Consider the following 19518-nt stretch of genomic DNA (forward strand, 5'->3'; position numbering starts at 1 on the left):
AGTCAGAAGCCATTTAATCTGCCTGTATCTGTTTGGAGTGTGGAAGGAAACAGGAGAACCTGGAAGAAACTGATGCAGACACATGTAGAACATACAAACTCCTTGCTGATAGTGCCCTGACTGGGATTGAACTCACTGCAAGGCAAAAGTGTTAACAACTGAGTCATCAGGTTCTTGATTTATAATGTATTTTTCTATATCTGTCCTACCTAGGTCTACCTACCTGCCTACTTACCTATAGATATGTCTGTCTGTTTATAGTATTTTACTTCAAAATAATTTTAATTAATCCTGTAATTATTAGTTACCGTAGAATTAATTGTTTTGTTCCACTCCAATCTAGTCCAGTCCTGACCTGCAAACTAATGAACCACTGACCTAAAAGCTTCTTTGTAAAAGAAGGCAATTAAGCAACCAGATGGCCTTTTGCTGAATTCACCACTGCAAAACCGGGGAAACAAAGTCAGATTTATCTGCAAGTGCCACCTGTTAAAGAGGATGGCTGGTACCTTATCTTTGCTCTCATGAACAATGTTTTGGTGATCACATCTATTATTTATTTGACTATTGTTTTTCTGATGATGTCAGTGTTTTCTTTTAATGGTTTCTTTTTCAGGCCTTATTTGGACTGGGGTTTGTTTAAAGAATAATTACATTTGTGATTTAGCAGCATTTACTGTCGTTTTTATGATCAAAATACAATGGTGCAAGGACAAGTGATATATAGAACAATTTGACACTGTAATGTTGGCTGGGAGCACTTCCTTCAGTCTTCAGTTAAGGGCAGACCTTTGCAGTTAGCACTTCTATGTTCTCTAATTAGGATGTGGCTCTGGGTTGCAGCTTTGTGCTTTCTTGCTCCATATAGCCATGCAGACCCCAGTCCTTGTTCAAAATACCAAGTCCTTTTTAACAGTTCATGTTATGAATTTGTCAGACTTGAGCGCAACTTTCACAGTGCTCAGAAATGGTGTGAAAGAGGTGGTGGGCACCTGACCTTCATTGATAACCAGGAAACGCAGGAATTTCTGGGAACCTATTTATCTGAGGATCGGGAATGGTGGATTGGACTTATTTACACCCCAGTTAACGACTCTGGTCAAGGTAAGATAAAGTTGTTAACATATATATATATATATATATATATATATATATATACTGTATATATATATATATATATATATATATAAACAAATCATATGCTCCATTTATTTTCTCTTTTACTGGCAGTACACTGTTACTTCTGAATAGATATTGTATGTACATGCAGGAATTTGTATCTGCAGTACAAAGTGCATCCACAGGGGAGGCATGTTTAAAGATGTTATACCTGTCCCCTCAAGGATGTACCACATCTTAAACATAGGTACAACACCCATGTTTATATTGCAGGCCCTTAAAGCCATAGCCACAATGTAATTTAAAGAATGTATGTAGAATTCTATACAGATGTATGGGATTTAAACATTGCGGTTATTGGCTGTAGTAGAAAAATGCTGCAATATTCTTCAACTTTGCATTGTGTCAACAGCGACCTTAAGAATGAAAACAATTTCTTGTTATTAATGGCATTACGCTGATAGAGTAAAGACTATAAATGAGCTATAAAGATGTTAGGGAACATGGGGGGAAGGATGTGCAAAGTGGAAAAAGCATACACCACCAATTTATTACTCACAATGTATCCTGCCTCAGTATACAGCTCTGCTTATGCCTGGAGTGATGCACGGATGGGACATTCATGGTGACTGGGGTTGAAAGGCACCCCAGGGCTCTGTTTAATACAAGGCTACCTTGCAACAATAAGCTCTGTGCCAGTTATGCTGGATATTCTATTAAAGGCACAGCCAGGCAATGGTGCAGAGTGCAACTGCTTTGCACAAGTGCCAGACAAGTTATTTGTGTATAATATGCTTATGCATTAGTGTGCACAGTGCTTGTTTCCAGCATTGGAGCACCTTAAATGTTGAATGCAAGGCAATACTGTATACTGGGGCTGATTCACTAAAGTCCGAAAAAACGAGTGATATTTATAGCATGTGTTAAAAATATTAGCGCACGCTCTTACGCACATAACTATTACTTTCTTAAAACTAGCGTTCTGAAAATTACCATTTCCCTGAAAACTTTAGGATGCAAAACAAAAATCCGACTGCAAACTCCATCTTATCTTGCCAAATGCTCACGAACCGCAATGTTTTTTTAATACTTTTTTTTTTTTTAAATACTGCCTACTCCAAGTAGGTGTTAATATTAGCACAGATTACCGCGATATTTCAACGCTTCATATGTGTTTGCGAATTAAGTGTTATTATTATTTCTATTCGATAATAACCGAAATGCGATGGAAATAACGCTATGCAATAATGTGTTTTTTTTGTGCATGCGATATGAGTAGTAACGCATGCGAAATGACTTTGTTGAATTGGTACTTAATTATCAAACACTTTTCAACGCAAAAAACTATGCGTTAAGCGTTAGCGACCTTTAGTGAATCGCCCCACTATCTTTTTAAATACACTTCACAATATATTATATATATATTTATAGACATACTTTTAATGTATTAATTATTATTGCCTGTTTAGGAACACTTATGTGTGAAAATATATTTTTTTATATTTAAAGTTTGTTTCTGTAGTAACTGTAGTTACATCTGAAGCAAACACACAGTGCAGGGTAAGAAAAATACAATATTTAAATGTATTAAAATGTTTTGGTGCTTTGGATCTTTAATCATTGATGCTGTTTCTAAGGAAACTCCTTATAAAGTATGTTGGTCAAGATGTTTTTGTTTGTGGAAATACAGTAACTGCTCAAGCCACTGCACCAACTGAGCCTTTTTCTTTCAGATGTTTCCTATGTATGCCACCCCCCCAAAAACAAATGTTAAAAGATGGTTAAGCTACATTTCAAGTGGCTTCTAACAATTCTTAGATGCTTAAGCTAATGCCACACATAGTGTAAAAACCGAAAAACACTTGCTGAGAATACACTCCATACTCTCAAAAATTCCCCTACCTGTGCCTGCACCCGAATGAATGAAATATGCTCGGGTGCAGGCACATGTAGCTGATATCTGCCAAAAATATGAAGTCTTTTTGAGGATATTGGCTACATGTGCCTGCACCCAAGCGTATTTCATTCATTGGGGTGCAGGCACAAGGTAGGCTAAATTTACAATAGCAGGGAGTATTCGCGGCAAGCATATTTTCGACAACCTTCTTGAAAATATATGCTATAAGCATGGTGTGGCATCAGCCTTAACTTACTGTCTGAACAAAGACAATTACTGAATAGTCTTGGTACAGGTGAAAATATACTGAGTGGTATTTAAAGAGGAGAGTTCTAGTTATTACTCTAGTAATTATTCCAAATTAAATGTAAATATGTTATGTAAAAACAAGAGAATATAAATCTTCACTCACAGGATTTATGACCTGGCTGGACGCATCCAATTTGACTTTTTCATACTGGCATAATGGAGATCCCCCTGAGACTGAGAAAAAATGTGGTTACTTAAGGAGACAGAGTGGTTATCACTGGAGCACTACTGACAACTGCAGACAAGAATTATTTTTCATCTGTCAATTTGGTAGGTAATTATTTACTTGCCAACAATTAATTGTTTGTGTTAATTAGTTTTTTGGAGGGTCACACTAATTTTGATATGATGATTTTTTTAATAGAGTTCGGTCATACAATATCCTGTGAGAACCAAAATGCAACACTACAGTGTGGCTCAGGGGAAGTTGTCCAGATTAGCGACAGTTATTATGGCCGCAGGAGCCCTCATTTTTGTACTCAGGAAGAGCACTCACAGATCACAAGTGGCTGTAGCTGGACTAATGTGAAGGACCTAGTGGCAGGTAAATTATGCGTTTTAAATAAAATGCTTAAAAATCTTCACTTCACTTTTGCCTTCTATTAATTTTTCTTCAAAGTAGATTGCCTTTGTGTGTATAATCTCACAGGCCTCAACATGAAATGATTACAGACATTTTGCTGAAAACACTGTTATAAAATTGGGGCATGAAATAATTTCTCAATATTGCTACTTGCACACAAAGTGTGTCATGATGGCCCAAGTATAGTCATAGGGTAAAAGAGTAAGAATGTAGGAATATAAATAAAGGAAACGAAGGAAACTTTCAGAGTGCTTGGAATGCTTGGCCTGGTACATCATGCTGTATTCCTGATTGTTTAATGGATTCCCAAGTGTCCCTAGGGGTGTGAGTGTTACTTTATGTTTCAGACTTGCTTGTGGTTTTTGCAATTGATAAAGATAAAAAAGATTCAAAATAAGGTAAAAATGTATTTTCATATTAAAAATTATGTAATCCTCAACAATATTACCAATGTTTTCCCCGAAGCTCAATGCCAAGGACTTCAGGCCTGTCAGATTACAACAGATTCTTCCTTATTTGGAACACCTTGTCCAACCTCTGGCAGTTATTTATCCATTGATTACAATTGTATAGAAGGTATGTGCCTTTTTATATTTTCAAAACAAGGTACAAATACAGTATTGTTTAAAAATCACAACCCTGGAATGACATTTGGTTGAAACAGGCCCGCGGCCACTCTCTTGCTCCGCCCCCAGCCACCGCTGCTCCCGCTCCTGTACTGCGTTAATACTGTATATATCCTATAATACACAGAACTCCTAAATTATCTGATGCCAGCAGTTATAACTGGTGATTAGTGTTATCACTTGTATAACATGATGATGGATCATGGAACTCCTTAGTGATAGATAAAAAGATAATGATATTTCTTTCAGTACCTTCTTCTGTAAAAGGGATCCTGTCATTACATAATTAAGTCTTAACATTTTTGCATTATATATTATATAATTTGACACATCAGAAGTTCTGATCTATTAATATTAAATATATTTTAGCTTATTTACATATAATTAAATATACATATATAAATATACACAATATTTCAAAGGTTCAGTGCTGCTGTTTATGCTGCCTCAGCTAGGCTTTCTTATCTCTTTTTTATTTTGGTTGTTAATCAGCCACCGGCATCTTCAAGCATCAGTGTATTAAATGACTTTTAGTTAATGTGTTAAAACTTTTAGATAAAGAGAATTTGATCCTGTCTGTCTTGCAGAACATTGACACTGATGATTAGAGTGTACATATCTATATGTCTATTGCTTTCGGCTCTCCTTTTTATAGTATTAAGGTGGCCATACACGCACCGATATTATCGTACGAAACCTCGTTTCGTACGATAATCGGTGCGTGTATGGCATGTCGGCGAGTCGACCGATATCGCAGGAAGCTGCCGATATCGGACGACTCGCCGATCGGACAAGTTTGAAAATTTTGATCGGGCGCCATAGAAGGCGCCTGACCAAAATTCTCCCTTCAGAGCTGAATCGGCAGAAGGAGGTAGAAATCCTATTGTTTCTACCTCCTTACCTGCCGATTCAGCCCTGAATGGTGTGTGGCGGATCTTACGATGTTTCGTGCGACCGATGGTCGTACGAAACATCGTCGGATCGCCACGTGTATGGCCACCTTTAGTCTAAAGGGACCACATCATCCTGGAAACTTGCTGGAACATCTTGCATCCTAGATAAAGACTTAGATTGCAAGCTTAATGGGGCAAGGACTTGCTATCCCTAAATCTGTGTCGCTCTAATAACAAACTTGTAATTTAGAACTACAATATTGCTTACTTTGGAATTAGCATTCTTCATAAAAAGCTTTAAAAAAGGTTGATATGTTTTAGTCGACAGGCACAGCTTCTGAAAATGATGGCATTTCCTATTCATATGTATGCATGTATTTATTTATAAAGCACCACAAAAGTAGTGTTTTAAGAAGGCATAAACACAAACAGGGGTACACTTATACACATTAGACAGTGAAAATAAATAAATCTATGCTTAAGGTCTTAGGTGTTGGGATAAGGACCCTATTCTGAAGAGCTTACAATCCTTTAGGAAGAGAAGACAGACAGAACCTATGATATGTATCATATTGTATGTCAGTTTAAAAAGCAAGCACGCTTTAGCCTGCAGTACGAATGCAAACTGCTTAATGCTATTTCTATTCAGCTATGTTACACACAGTAGAAGAATAAAGAGTGAGGAGAAGAGTAAATGTATTATGGCCTGAGCCAGGATAGCTAAGATTATCCCAAAGTGTAAATACATAGTGCTGATATTGCAGGATGCACTTCCCCTTTAAAACCATCCGCACATGGCTAGATTTGGTCTAAACTGAAAAATTGCTGGTGCCACCTCTTAGCGGGTTGATGAGGCATCAACAGATGAAGAATAGAGGAGAAGCTGTGACTACTGACCAAACAAACAGATACATATTGCAAGTTGAATAATTGAATATCACTAATATGTAGCCATCTGTATACTGCCCAAATCATGTACTATTAAAAAAAAAACCATACACACACAAAATCTAACATATATCCCATTATGTCTCTAAAATGTAAACATTTAGCTAAAATGTTTATTAGGCTGAACAAACCATTAGACTCCAGATAGTTATATTAATCTAGGTGTGGTAGATTTTACCAAGAACACAAACATCAAAAAAAGTTTCAGAACAAAGTTAGTATATGAATATTTGTGTTGGTTTCCAGGCTTGCAGATTGAGTTACCAGATAAATGCCTAGTGGGTGAAAATATGACACTTACAGTGAATTGGCTCTTATCACCTTACACTGGGAATCTCTCTTGTATAATAAGTATTGAAGATGGGTATTCAATTGATCCCTACCAGCCTATAAAGTAAGTATCATCTACATAAAAAAGACAAGGATGAAGCAACATCTGTGTTACTATTAAATGTGTGTGTCCATATGTGTTTTTAAAAATTTCCCTGCATGCAAACAGTATCCTGTGGATCTGGCACTCAATCAGCAATCAATAATGATTTCCAGGTTTCCTACTGGATTATTTGTTTTCTTTTTTCTAACATCTATAGTAGTAGATCCATGTAACACTATGTGCTGATAACTGACATCTTTATTCCAAATTTTGTAGCGTGTCAAGTACTGTAACTCACAGCTTCACATTACCCGGGGAATTTGCTGTGTTTGTGGAATGCTCAACTAGTGAATGGCATGTAACAGCTCAGAAGACTATCACCGTAGAGGAACATAGGGCTGTTCTCAATATAACTGGCTGTTATAGCAAGTTTGGATCCAAAAATGGAGTCTGTAGTACGTATTATGGAGAGACTCTGTGGATTCAAGTAGAGATAAGCACAGGTGAGAGCCAGCTTTAGAAATTTGCTCAGTGGAGACCTGTGATTGACAAATATTTATAGTAGTCTGAATTATGACTAAGCATCTCATACTGCATTCACCATATCTCCTAGGGGCTGATTTACTAATCCACAAATCCGAATGGGAAAAAATCGGATTGGAAACGAACATTTTGCGACTTTTTCGTATTTTTTGCAATTTTTTTGTCCCGTCGCAACTTTTTCATGAATTGTCGTGACTTTTTCGTAGCCGTTACGACTTGTGTGAATTGCAGCGACTTTTTCGTATTGAGTGCTAGTAAACGACGGGCAAACCTTTCCGGCTACGGAAAAGTCGTGACAATTCGTGCAAGTCGTAACGGCTACGAAAAAGTCACTGCAATTTTGAAAAAGTCGCGACGGCGATGAAAAAAATCGCAGAATACCGATCATTACGAAAAAAACGCATTCGGACGCTTTTCGGACATTTGTGGATTAATAAATCAGCCCCCTAGAGTATAATACTGTTTACTCTAGGAACATAGCTATTGGTATGAACTAATCAGTTCACACATGAAATGCTGTAACTCAATTTTTCAAAAAAACTTAGATCCACCACATTATTGACACTTATGTCTGCAACTCTCTCTTTTGTGTGCTATGTATGCTATATGTGCTGAGCTTAGCTCTGACAAACCAAAATCATCCATACATTACATTCTGTTCTGATAGCAAGTGAATACCTCCATGTACTAAATTCAAATTTTCATAATATTAGATAAAAAATTAGTTAATTTTCTTTTTTCTTCATCATACTAATAGATATTTGTTTCTATAGGTGGAGAGGTCAACTACACTCTTTTATCCAATAACATAATACTGAGTCAGTTCAGAGCAAAGACGGAAGATCTTACTTACAATCTAACTCTAGACAGAGTAGCTCAGAACCTTATGGGGCCAGGATTGCACAGATTAATGATTATGGCTTCCAGTAATGAGATACCATTCATCACACCAGGCAACATTACTGTCCATTTAATAGAACCCGTTTCTGGTTTGTTGGCTGAATTATGCAACTTTGTTTTGGAAGTGGGTACAGAGCTGAAGATAAATTTGTCCATTGCTTATGGAGCACCAGTAAACCTAATGTTTAATATCATTGATGTCAATAAAACCTTCAGCTACACAAGGGAAAATTCATCAGGTGAACAACAAATCTACACTATTCCAGTTGAAGCAGAAGGTAATATTAACTAAATTCTGTTTGTTCTTACAACTTCAAATCTTTATACAAGGGCTGTCTAGCTAAAGGACCAAAGATTTAATATGGCTAACAGATTTTTTTCTGGACCCCAGATTTCACAGGAGCTCCACTAACTATTTGGATGACATAATAATTTTATTATAACCTAAACCTTCAATAACTAGTATAGTCAATAAGCGAGGCCATTCCAGCCGAAGAGTTACTCAGGCAGCACTTTACCAGGGTGGCAAATAGAAATGGTGTGGTCAGGTGACTAGCCTGAAATCATCAGCTGGGGGAATGGGACACCGTAAAAACTTAAGATTGACTGTAACTTTCAAGAATTTCAATACATGGCCAAAGGAAAAAAAGTAGGAATACATTCAGATCACAAGTGCATAAAAAGCCTTGCACAATTCTTGCCTCAAGAAACAAAGCCTTGAAGCATGAAATATGTAAAGCTTTTAAAATATAAAGAGTCTACTCACAGGCAGACTGGATGGTTTTTATTAAATCATAATGTTAATATAAATCTGTCCTTTAAACTAGATAATAAAAGTTGCACAGCAGTGTACTACAGCTTTAGACAGTAAACTAAGACTGTAGTCATGGTGATATTGTAAAAGGAAAACTATACCCCCCAACAATGTAGGTCTATATAAAAATATATTACATAAAACAACTCATATTTAAAACCTTGCTTCATCGAAATAAACCATTTTCATAAATGTATACTTTTTTACTAGCAGTGGTGTACCTACCTATACAGCAGACCCTGTGGTTGTGGTGGCGCCCTCCATGGCCCCTGTACTACCTTTAACATAGCAGCGTGGTGCGGGAGGAGGGACCCCCTCAGAAGATTTTTTTGCTGTGGGGCCTGGTGTACCCAATTTCACTACTGTTTAGTAGTATGTGCCGTTGGGTAAACCTATATAAAAATTGGGTATTTGAAGTACTAAGAGCTGTCCCCTGGGATCAGATGATTTACAATGCACACAAACCAAGAGCACACATACATGTTAGGTTTCATTAGCCAATGAAAGGACAGAGTTCTGTCTTTTACCACATTTCCACATTTCTTCCTGGTCATATGATCTCTGAGGGAGCACACAGATCATCACAAAATGGTAGCCCCATGGCAAAGTGGAATATCTACTGATATATACATTGCAGTTTGGTAAGATTTTTAGGTCACTTAATGATATAAAGTGTCTGTTGGTTAAGTATTCATTCTGGGGGTATAGTTTTCCTTTAACTGAAGAGACAAGACCCAGAAAGTCTTTCCATTTACTGTTACCTTACATCATTTTAATATTGTCCTTGCTGGCTAACATATTTATTTGGCCTCTAGACTGCTAAAGTGTTCCACTGTACTGTTTGGATGACATATTATTATAACGCTAATCTCAAATATCTAGTTGCTGGCACTTAAGGGTAACACACCTGATACCACCCCATCACCTCCCTCTGTATACTATACTCGGAATACTACCCCCTGTTCTGATATCAGGGAGTTAAGTGAAGGGCAAAGGGACACAGCATCAAAGAATTTGAATTCGAAAAAGCACCTTTGGGCAGAGTACTTGGCTATTATTTAGGCTTTGTGTGGATGTATGTTTAGTATAAGGGATTTTAAGCCAAAATGTGACATTAAGATTATTAAAAAGCTTTGTACCATGATATCCTGTTGAGATTAAATTCAACAAAAACAAATCAGAACTGAATTGCTATGGTTTTGTCAAAGGTGACATCATGTAGGTATCTTTTCTGTTTTCAGGTACCTATATGGTTACAGTTGTAGCTTTCAATTCCTTCTCCAACTTCAGCAAGAATCTTGGAAACATTACAGTTTTAAACAGTGCCTATAACAATACAGGTAACAACTGGCATGATTATTGACTTTGGGGTATCTCAAAAACAACTTAAACCAGTACAATTATATTGTTTGCAGTTAAAATATGATGGGAGTTGTACTCCTCTACCAATATATTTTGATATTAAGGCAAAGTAAACAAACTGGCTGTCAGCATGAATGTAATGTAAGTAAGTTTGGGTCAGGCAAGCTAAAAGTGATTACAAACGGATTACAATGCAAAGGAATTGGTCACTATGAACTCATTTATTTTTTTTTTTAAATTACAAAGTAAGTTAACATACACAAGCCATAATTTAAGATGGATAACCTCTGGCCTGGTTTTACATTTGCATAATAAGAGGAAATAGCAAAGCTTGATTGAATTAAATTACTGAGCAGCACCATTGTACCACATGAAATAAGCTTAATGCTGGCTTAGCTTACTGAAGCAATTCACCTAATTTAGTTTTTGTGTTTGCTGAGATAGCTAATCAGCCTTTCCTGATATGTTTTCTAAAGCTTCTGACTTTGGAACAGAATGAACCACACTGGACTTGAGTTCTAAACTTACCCACAGTATTAATAAACATTGTACAGTGCTCACAGTTTAGAGTATGTCAACTGGGAAACCAGCGTAGGCACCTGTAACCGGTGGCCCCAGCCAGTCTGGTACTATAAGTCCTCTTGCCCTTTTTGTATTGTGTTGTGGTTTTTTTTAATAAAAGTGCATTTCAATTTGTGATGATAAGAACCATGCATTACTGGTGTAATGACCTTTCATGTAGTGGAGATAAGTAAATTAACCCACGCATGGGTGGATTATTCAGTTGCATGTGCAATAGGCAAAAGAGTAACACAATAGCGGAAAATCCAGCAAAAATAACATGCTCTACAATGATCAGTATAATACAGGGGTTTAAGTTGGAGAGCCTTGACTCAGGACTAATAAAAAAACTAAAAGCCCAAAGATTGCTTTGCCATCAGCTTAGATGTATGCTAGCTTACATTGTATTACAAGGTACTGTCTTAAAGTCCCCATACACAGGCCGATTCTAGCTGCCGATATCGGTCCCTTAGACCGATTCGGCAGCTAATCGGCGAGCGGATCTTAAGGTGTATGGGGACCTTTATTCATGCAAAGAACACACAAATCCAATAAATTGGACTCTGGATAATAGATTCTTACCTATATTACTTAAACAGCCCGCTCAGTTTCCTAACTCTCTTTTACTAAGACTACCTAGACCTGAGCTAAGCAAATGTTGGCTTTCCAGATGCTCCTCAACTCAGTACTGATCTAAATGATGTATAATCTCTGTAAAGCACCGGGGGAATGTGTGGCACAATATAAGAACAGGAAATAAGCTTGGGATGCACCAAATCCACTATTTTGGGATTCAGCTGAACCCTGAAGCCTTTGTAAAAGATTTGTCCGAATACCAATCTGAATTCTTATTTGCTGCGCATGGTTACAAATTCTCATATTCCATGTTTATGTGACGAAAAGTCACAAGATTTTAAGTATTTGATTTGGATTCACCCACATCTGAATCCAGGCCCGGATTTGTGGCTAGGCCACAAAGGCCCGGGCCTAGGGCGGCATAAACATAGGGGCGGCATGCCGCCCCGCCGCACGCAAATTTTTAAAATTTTGCTCCCATACGGAGCAATGGGGACCTCTCCCCACTGCTCCGTATGGGAGTTTTATCTTTGGCGCATGCGCGTTAGCACGGCGGCAGGGAAGGAGGAGGTGGTTTGCGCATGCGCGCTCGCACGGCGGGTGGGGGCGGTAGGGGGCACCGAATTGGGGCGGCCTCGGGGCGCATCATTTAGAAATCCGGCGCTGTCTGAATCCTTCTATAAAAGGACAAATCTTGGCCGAATCCTGGATTCTGTGCATTCCTTAAAATAAACAAATAAATACATAGAATTCTTTCAGTACTTTTTGGCTGCGTTTGTCTCTATCTGACATTTATAACAAAGGGCTAATCTACTGAAAACTGAAAATCAGAGTGCAAAAAAATGGGTGCATGCTGCCACCTTTTGCATTTTCCATTCTGCCTTTCAGTTTCAGAGTACAGAGACCCTATGAGTACAGCACTACCGAATGCTAGAAGGAAAGGAGAGGCACATAGGCTTCCCTACTCCCATCCCATACCTGTCCCTTAACTTCCGCATCATCCCAGTGTGCAAGTTGCACACCTGTTAAAGCAATAGCTTGAGTCAGATCTTTTATCCAGCGCTATGTGGGAAGTGCAGTCAGTCCCGAGAGAGAAGTGCTCTCTGAGTGTACACCTTAGTGCTCTTGCACATCTATTCCAGATCTAAGTAAATGACCCAACAAGTGTTACAAACAAACTCATTCTTTGGCTCCTGATTGTTTGTCATATTAAATAAATGTATTTGGAGGTTTTTAAAAATCAATCCCACTGGGCTATCATCATAGTAGTAAGCAAAGATATTATTATGACCATCAATCATTCAACAGCGAGACATAAATATGAATATAGGTATAAGGTTTAAATACAAATAGGAGACAAACAGGCACAAATAGAAAAAAAATAATCTCCAAAGTTTTGAGCAAAATACATCAAATAATATAGACAGATCAAGCTATACTTTCTTCCCTGTCTTATAAATAAGTGGGTTCCATATGCTTATTTCCATTATGCTAAAATATTACTTTGTGGAAGAGTGCTTATTTGCCATATGTGGTCACCAGAGTTTAAGATTTGCCAGGTCCAACCATCTAGTGCCATCTCCTGGCTGGCTGAATAACAGAGAAATCCTCAGCTTCTCCTGCTGGATGTTTCCTGAATATGCACCACATATAAGCCTGGTACTGCTTTACTAAAGTAGTGTTATTTGATGTTGCCCTTTAAAATTTTGCAGAATAATGAAAGCAAATGCAGGATTGATTGCTGTGGGTTATTGGAGTAGAGACACAAAAAAATAATGGCTTGTAATGGATGGCTTGCTTCCCGACTGGGCCAGTGTACAGTTATGTGTTGGAGAAGCAAATAGCTGCAGCCATGGGTATGACCCTTTATTTTGCCACTTCAAACCCAAGTCCTTTATGTGTGGTATAAGGAGAGTTTCTTGGCAAATGCAAGTAACAAGGTGGGCTGTACACTTTGTAATATGCAGATAAATAATTATATGTGAATTATTAATGCATGTATCTCAGAAGCACAGTTTATTATTCCTTTTATTTTTTATTTTATGACACAGGGCTCCAAGACACTGAAGGAAAAAATGAAAATGTTACGGTGAGTGCTGGCTTTGTAGGCTAGCATATTAATAAGGTATTTCCAGTTGTACTAGAATAACAAAAACATCAGTCAGAAGGTATTGTTTTTACATGCTGTGTTTATCTTCCTCTGAATATCCCTAAACAAGCAGCATGGAATAAATGTATGGTTCACTAAGATTACAGAATAACTCAAAGTTGTAATGCATACTACAGCTGGCAATTTTATTGTACTTTGTTATGTGAAAAAATGCATTAAAAGGTAAAGCGTTCTTAGAACCCTCTGCATTCAGTAGTATCCTGAAATTGCCTTCTGAGGCAACTATGCAATGTATATGTCTTCCCACAAGCGATTAACATCAGTAGTAAGATAACTACCAATGTTTTGTTATTGTTATTGGAGGTGAGTAAGCGGGGGGAACAAAACATCCCATACACCATCACCCTTATAAACATAGCATATGTTGAAGTAAAACACTTTTTAAACATGTAACATGTAAATGCACAGCTTTACATCTGCAAGTGCAGTAAGCAAAGCAAAGAGTAAGCTCTACTGGGCAGGGACCTCCTTCCTACTGTGTCTCATACAACATGGCACTTATTCCCTGTGCATTTATATATATATATATATATATATATATATATATATTAATTGTATTTATTTATTATAGCACTTGTCCTCCCTGTGTGTAATTTTGTTAGATTGTACAGTACATACATACATACATACATACAAATTTGAACATGATTTCCCTGTTTTTTTCCCTGGATTTCCCAATGCAGTATTTTTTCCCAGAATTCCAACGTAATTGCAGTCACAACATATTTGTCACAACATATAAGTCTGCCTGGTGTCATTTCCAGTGTTTACTGTGTGAATCAAATGTGCGCCCTATTATTTTGGCTTGAACTGTAGTGATTGACACAGTGTGCTGAAGGAATCCGCAAGCTACAATCTAGTCCAGAGTGCTCAATTTAAACAGAAGGCAGGAAGGTTGCAAACTCAACTCATATCAATGAAAGATGTTTTAGCACAACTGACTGCATGGAATAATTTGGGGACCACAACTGCATTTGTAGATGTACATGAGCCCTGATATGTTGCTGTAGCTATTTCTCTCTATTTATTTATTTATGTTTATTTAAACATATCATTATTTCTCTTTATTTATTTATTTATCCTATCCCAAAGTTGCCATCCATTTCCAGAGACTCATCACGCTACAACTATATAGCCTGCCTACCTGCACAATTGAGAGGTTTATTAGTGGTGTGTTAATGAGCTTTTCCATACTCCTCTTGTGTGCAGCTTTTACTTTTACTTAAGATAGTTCTCTCTGAATTTTATAGGTCATTGTGAAGAGAACACAGGCTTTTCGAATAGAACCATCAAGATATGTGAATCCCTTCACCAGCATTGTCCTTCACTGGCCTGACAGTGTGGGCTCCAATATCAGCTGGACTTGTGGTACTTCTACTAACCTACTAATCTATAGCATTTATTGTCATTTACACAAATGCTAAATAATTAGTTATATATATAAGGTGGTTGTATTTGCTCTGGGTTAGGGAGGTCTTGTTGCTGTTTCTAAAATGCACTTGTATATTGGTTATTGTTACTCCCAGTATAGAGGCCTGATGTACTGGGGCCCAAAAAGAACCCTAAGAACAAGGGCTGTTTACTAGATAATTTTGCTTACTACTTCTGAATCTCATCTAATGTATACATCCAGTATGTTTAGGTAAGAAAGCACCAGCAAAAACAATATCAGGCAAACTGATGAATCACAGAAAAAAATTCTGATCTGCAGAAATTTTTTTACTTGAGACCAACCAAAGAGATGGTCCCAAATTTTAATAAACCCTTTATTTCTCTTTCTCTTCCTTTTATATTGTCTTTTGTACCTTTCGATCTGTCTTTTCTAATTCTACTTATTTCATTTATTTCATCTTTTGCTCTTCTTTTGTGTCTGCTCTCTGTTCTCTATTATCCTTTCCTTTGCCTTATTTTCTTTTTATACATATTCCCATTTTCCCCTTCTCCTCTTCCTTTTTTCTTCTTTTCTCCCATTACCTTTATCTTATTTGTTTCTCTCGTTTATCATTCATCCTTGTTTTCTTCCCTGTTTTCTTATTCTTTCCTTTTTTATTTTTCTATTCTTTCTTTGACATGAGCATTCTCATTTTCTCAATTATACTTTTTTTTGGGGACTGAGGACATATGGTGAGGCCATAATCCTGCCTAAGGGTCTTCTATATTATTCCTTTACTGTTTCTAAGAGCATATGATTTAGTGCATATTTAAAAACAAGAAAATTTAGGCCACAATCTGTGGAAACCACAGCAAGTTATACCTAATCCCATCCTGACAAAGTCCTTATTCAGTCCACGTTTTGATAAGATATGCTCGTTATATTAACTTATTAAATTATCCCTCCAAAACAGGTCCCATTGTGAGGTAGGTAAATGGAAACTTTACAGTTTAGTATCCATTTATTGTCTTACAGACATGTGTTAGCACTTCATAGACTACAACAGCTATATTTCAATATCATGTTTTTGGTAATCTACTTCTGCTGGAAACTACCTTTGTTTGGCTAAGGATGATGGGATTTGTGGATCACAAGTGCGAGGTCAACATACCTGGTCTATAGGCTGATTGAATTTTATACATGTTTCATTTACATAGGGTCTTGTTGGCCAGGATGGTTTGAATGTGTGGAACAGAACCTGATTGACCCCCTTTCAGAGAATATCCTGATCCCTGCCAATTGTCTTCCTCCTCCCAACACTGCCTTCACTGTATTGGCTACTGACAGAGCCAGTGAAAAGGAAATATTACAAGATGAGCAGTGCTTATATGTAACAGCAAAATCCACTCTTCCCATCAAAATCAGGTCTGGCCATACCTACAGAATAGTTTTTTTTTTTGGTAGGATGATCAAAAATAAATGCTTATTGGTTGTAAATAAACCCCACGACCATGTTACTTTTCAGCAATAAATTATTTTGTATGACTGTAATAAGAAATATTGTCAATATCTCTTCTCTCTTCTATGTCAGGTCAGTTTGAAAGAGGTCCAGCTATTGAATATAGGTGAGCTGTATGTTACCTTAAAGGAATACTGTCATGATTTTTATGGTATACATTTTATTTCTAAATTGCCCTGTTTACATAGCAAATAATTCCCTCTACCAATTAAAATTTTATTCTTAAACCAACAAATGTATTTTTTGTTGTACTATTGGTGTGTAGGCGCCATCTCAGTTCATTGTGCCTGAGTCTGAGCTTTCAGAAAGAGCCAGTTCTACACATTTGAACTGCTTTCAGGTAATCTATTGTTTCTCCTACTCCCATGTAACTAGAGGAGTCCCAAGCCAGACTTAAGGTCCCCATACACCTTAAGATCCGCCAAGCAAGCGGATCTTCTCCCGATATCCCCCACCTACGGGTGGGTGATATCGGTAGAATCCAGGCTAATTCATCATTTGGCCCTGGGGCCAAACGATCGAATTATAACGACGGGTATAGGCAAAGTCGGTCCGGGGGCCGCATCAACGAGCCGATGCGGTCCCCGATCCGACTAGATTTTTAAACCTGCCTAAGGGACCGATATTGGCAGCTAGAATTGGCCCGTGTATGGAGACCTTTAGGGCTCTGGCACACGGGGAGATTAGTCGCCCGCGGCAAAACTCCCTGTTCGCGGGCGACTAATCTCCCCGAGTTGGCTTCCCCCTGCCATCCCACCGGCGAACATGTAAGTCGCCGGCGGGATGGCAGACGTGGCGGGGCGATTTCGGGAAATGGCGAAAATCGCGAAATCGCGCCGCCGCGTCTGCCATCCCGCCGGCGACTTACATGTTCGCCAGTGGCCAGAAGCCGATCAGCAGAACAATGAGAAGGCAGCAAGATAGCAGCTCCCAGTAGATATTATAATAGCACTCAATAGTATGAATCTAAGGGCTCTGGCATACGGGGAGATTAGTCGCCCGCGGCAAAACTCCCTGTTCGCGGGCGACTAATCTCCCCGTATGCCAGAGCCCTTAGATTCATACTATTGAGTGCTATTATAATATCTACTGGGAGCTGCTATCTTGCTGCCTTCTCATTGTTCTGCTGATCGGCTTCTGGGGGTGATATCACTCCAACTTGCATTTCAGCACTAAAGTGTGATTGAGCACAGGGCACATGTCACAAGGCCATGGCACCCTGGGAAATGAAGAACATGGCTATCCCCATGTGAAATTTTAAAATTAAATATAAAATTAAATATTTTGAAAAATGAATTTCAAAGCAAGATTCTGCTGGAGAAGCTCTATTAACTGATGCGTTTTGAGAAAAACATGTTTTCCCGTGACAGTATTCCTTTAAGTACATACACGTCATAGTTCTTTGATGGTGCTTTGTGCTGAACCCCGGGTTGATCAGCAACTTCCAGTATAAAGGAAGAGGAACTCCAGTAGAATATCTGCAACTCCTTTATTCAGGGTAGTGGTTACATGGCATGTTTCAGACATACACTTGGTAAAGGGCATTATCCCAAAACATGTTGTTAACCACTACGCTAAATTAAGGAAGTACAGATATTCTGCTGGAGTTCTTCTTCCTCTCTATTAAAAATTTCTGATCAGTTTGAAAGGGGTAAATGATCTGATTTCACCTAAATGGGCAGTACACAGTAGTATGTTAAATGATTATTGAATTACTTTGCATAAGTTGGACTATAATGTAGCAAATACATTTTATTGTTGTGGTCCACCAACTGTCATCCACAGTACCTGGTGTCTGCAAGCAGTTTTTGATAAATATTCTAGATGTAATTTTCTTTAGCTGGGGAGCCTTTTAGTTTATGTGTTAGAACTTCTGAGGAAAAAGTAGTAAGTAGATGAAGAAAATATAAAATTACGTTGTGGAAAGTATGTTGTGTAGGACCTAAAGTAGTTTTTCTTTTAAGATCTAGATCAGTGATCCCCAACCAGTGGCTTGTGAGCAACATGTTGCTCACCAACCCCTTAGATGTTGCTCGCAGTGCCCCCAAACCAAGTATTTATATTAGAGTTCCTGACTTTGTGGCAATTTTTGTTTGAATAAAAACAAGATTTACTTCTAAATAAAGCCTCCTGTAGGCCTCCTGCATAGAGGCTACATAATAGCCAATCTTAGCCCTTATTTGGCACCTCTATAAACTTTTATGCTGCTTGTATTACTCTCCAAGTCTTTTTACATTTGTGGCTCACAAGTAAGAAAGGTTGGGGACCCCTGATCTAGATAGCTCAGTTGCCCAGATAGCTCTTCTACTCAGGGAACAGCAAAGGCAGATTATTCAAAAAAGTTACTGATATTAAGTCAAGGCACCAAAAACAATGAGTCAAACTAAAGCAATTCAAAATAACAACCTGCCTTTTGAACTTTTGAGACACATCTACTTGGTGGGCACAATTTATCCTGTGCAGAACACCAAGAAGACAAATTAATTAGCTATTTTATTTAAAGTTAAGAAATGGATGAATGGCCTATTTAGAACTGTTTGTAGTATACTCTAATGGAGGTCGCAATCAAAGGAATTTTGCCACTGGTTTGTAAATATAAATCAAATCAACAGCTTCAAACAATGAATATGATAAATAACCTTGAATTACACTTTTGAGTGAAATTAAAAAAAAAAAAGAAATACAACCTAAAGAGAAGTGACAGGAGCTATGACCTTGCAAGCAAACTCCAAATTACATTTTCTCCTGACAAATATTGGTATCAGTAAGAGTCTCTCTTTGTTCTTATAGGCTAATCTGATTTTTTACAGTTGCAAAGCAAACTGTAAGGAGATTAGCCTGGATGAGGACATGGTGTTCAGTGCTACTTGTGACAACAAGGCAACATTCAGCTGGTATCTTGATACTAACTTCCCAAAAATGGTAAGTTACTGCAAAAGATCAATATAGTACA

The 19518-nt window shown here is 37.8% G+C and overlaps 1 protein-coding gene across 1 annotated transcript in view; it reads left to right on the top strand.

Annotated features, from left to right (window-relative positions):
- Nucleotides 1-524: 524 nt before the first annotated feature.
- The window catches only part of pkd1l2, a 60104-nt gene continuing 41110 nt past the window's right edge, over nucleotides 525-19518 (top strand). The window contains exons 1-12 of the mRNA XM_031900773.1: nucleotides 525-1104; nucleotides 3431-3595; nucleotides 3690-3869; nucleotides 4374-4484; nucleotides 6622-6769; nucleotides 7025-7251; nucleotides 8065-8469; nucleotides 10247-10345; nucleotides 13556-13593; nucleotides 14925-15042; nucleotides 16264-16471; nucleotides 19376-19487. Coding sequence (XP_031756633.1) covers nucleotides 825-1104; nucleotides 3431-3595; nucleotides 3690-3869; nucleotides 4374-4484; nucleotides 6622-6769; nucleotides 7025-7251; nucleotides 8065-8469; nucleotides 10247-10345; nucleotides 13556-13593; nucleotides 14925-15042; nucleotides 16264-16471; nucleotides 19376-19487 — 2091 coding nt within the window. The 5' untranslated portion in view covers nucleotides 525-824. The remainder of the gene's footprint in view (nucleotides 1105-3430; nucleotides 3596-3689; nucleotides 3870-4373; nucleotides 4485-6621; nucleotides 6770-7024; nucleotides 7252-8064; nucleotides 8470-10246; nucleotides 10346-13555; nucleotides 13594-14924; nucleotides 15043-16263; nucleotides 16472-19375; nucleotides 19488-19518) is intronic.

This window comes from Xenopus tropicalis, chromosome 4 (genome assembly GCF_000004195.4).
Source record: "Xenopus tropicalis strain Nigerian chromosome 4, UCB_Xtro_10.0, whole genome shotgun sequence".
Lineage (NCBI taxonomy): Eukaryota > Metazoa > Chordata > Amphibia > Anura > Pipidae > Xenopus > Xenopus tropicalis.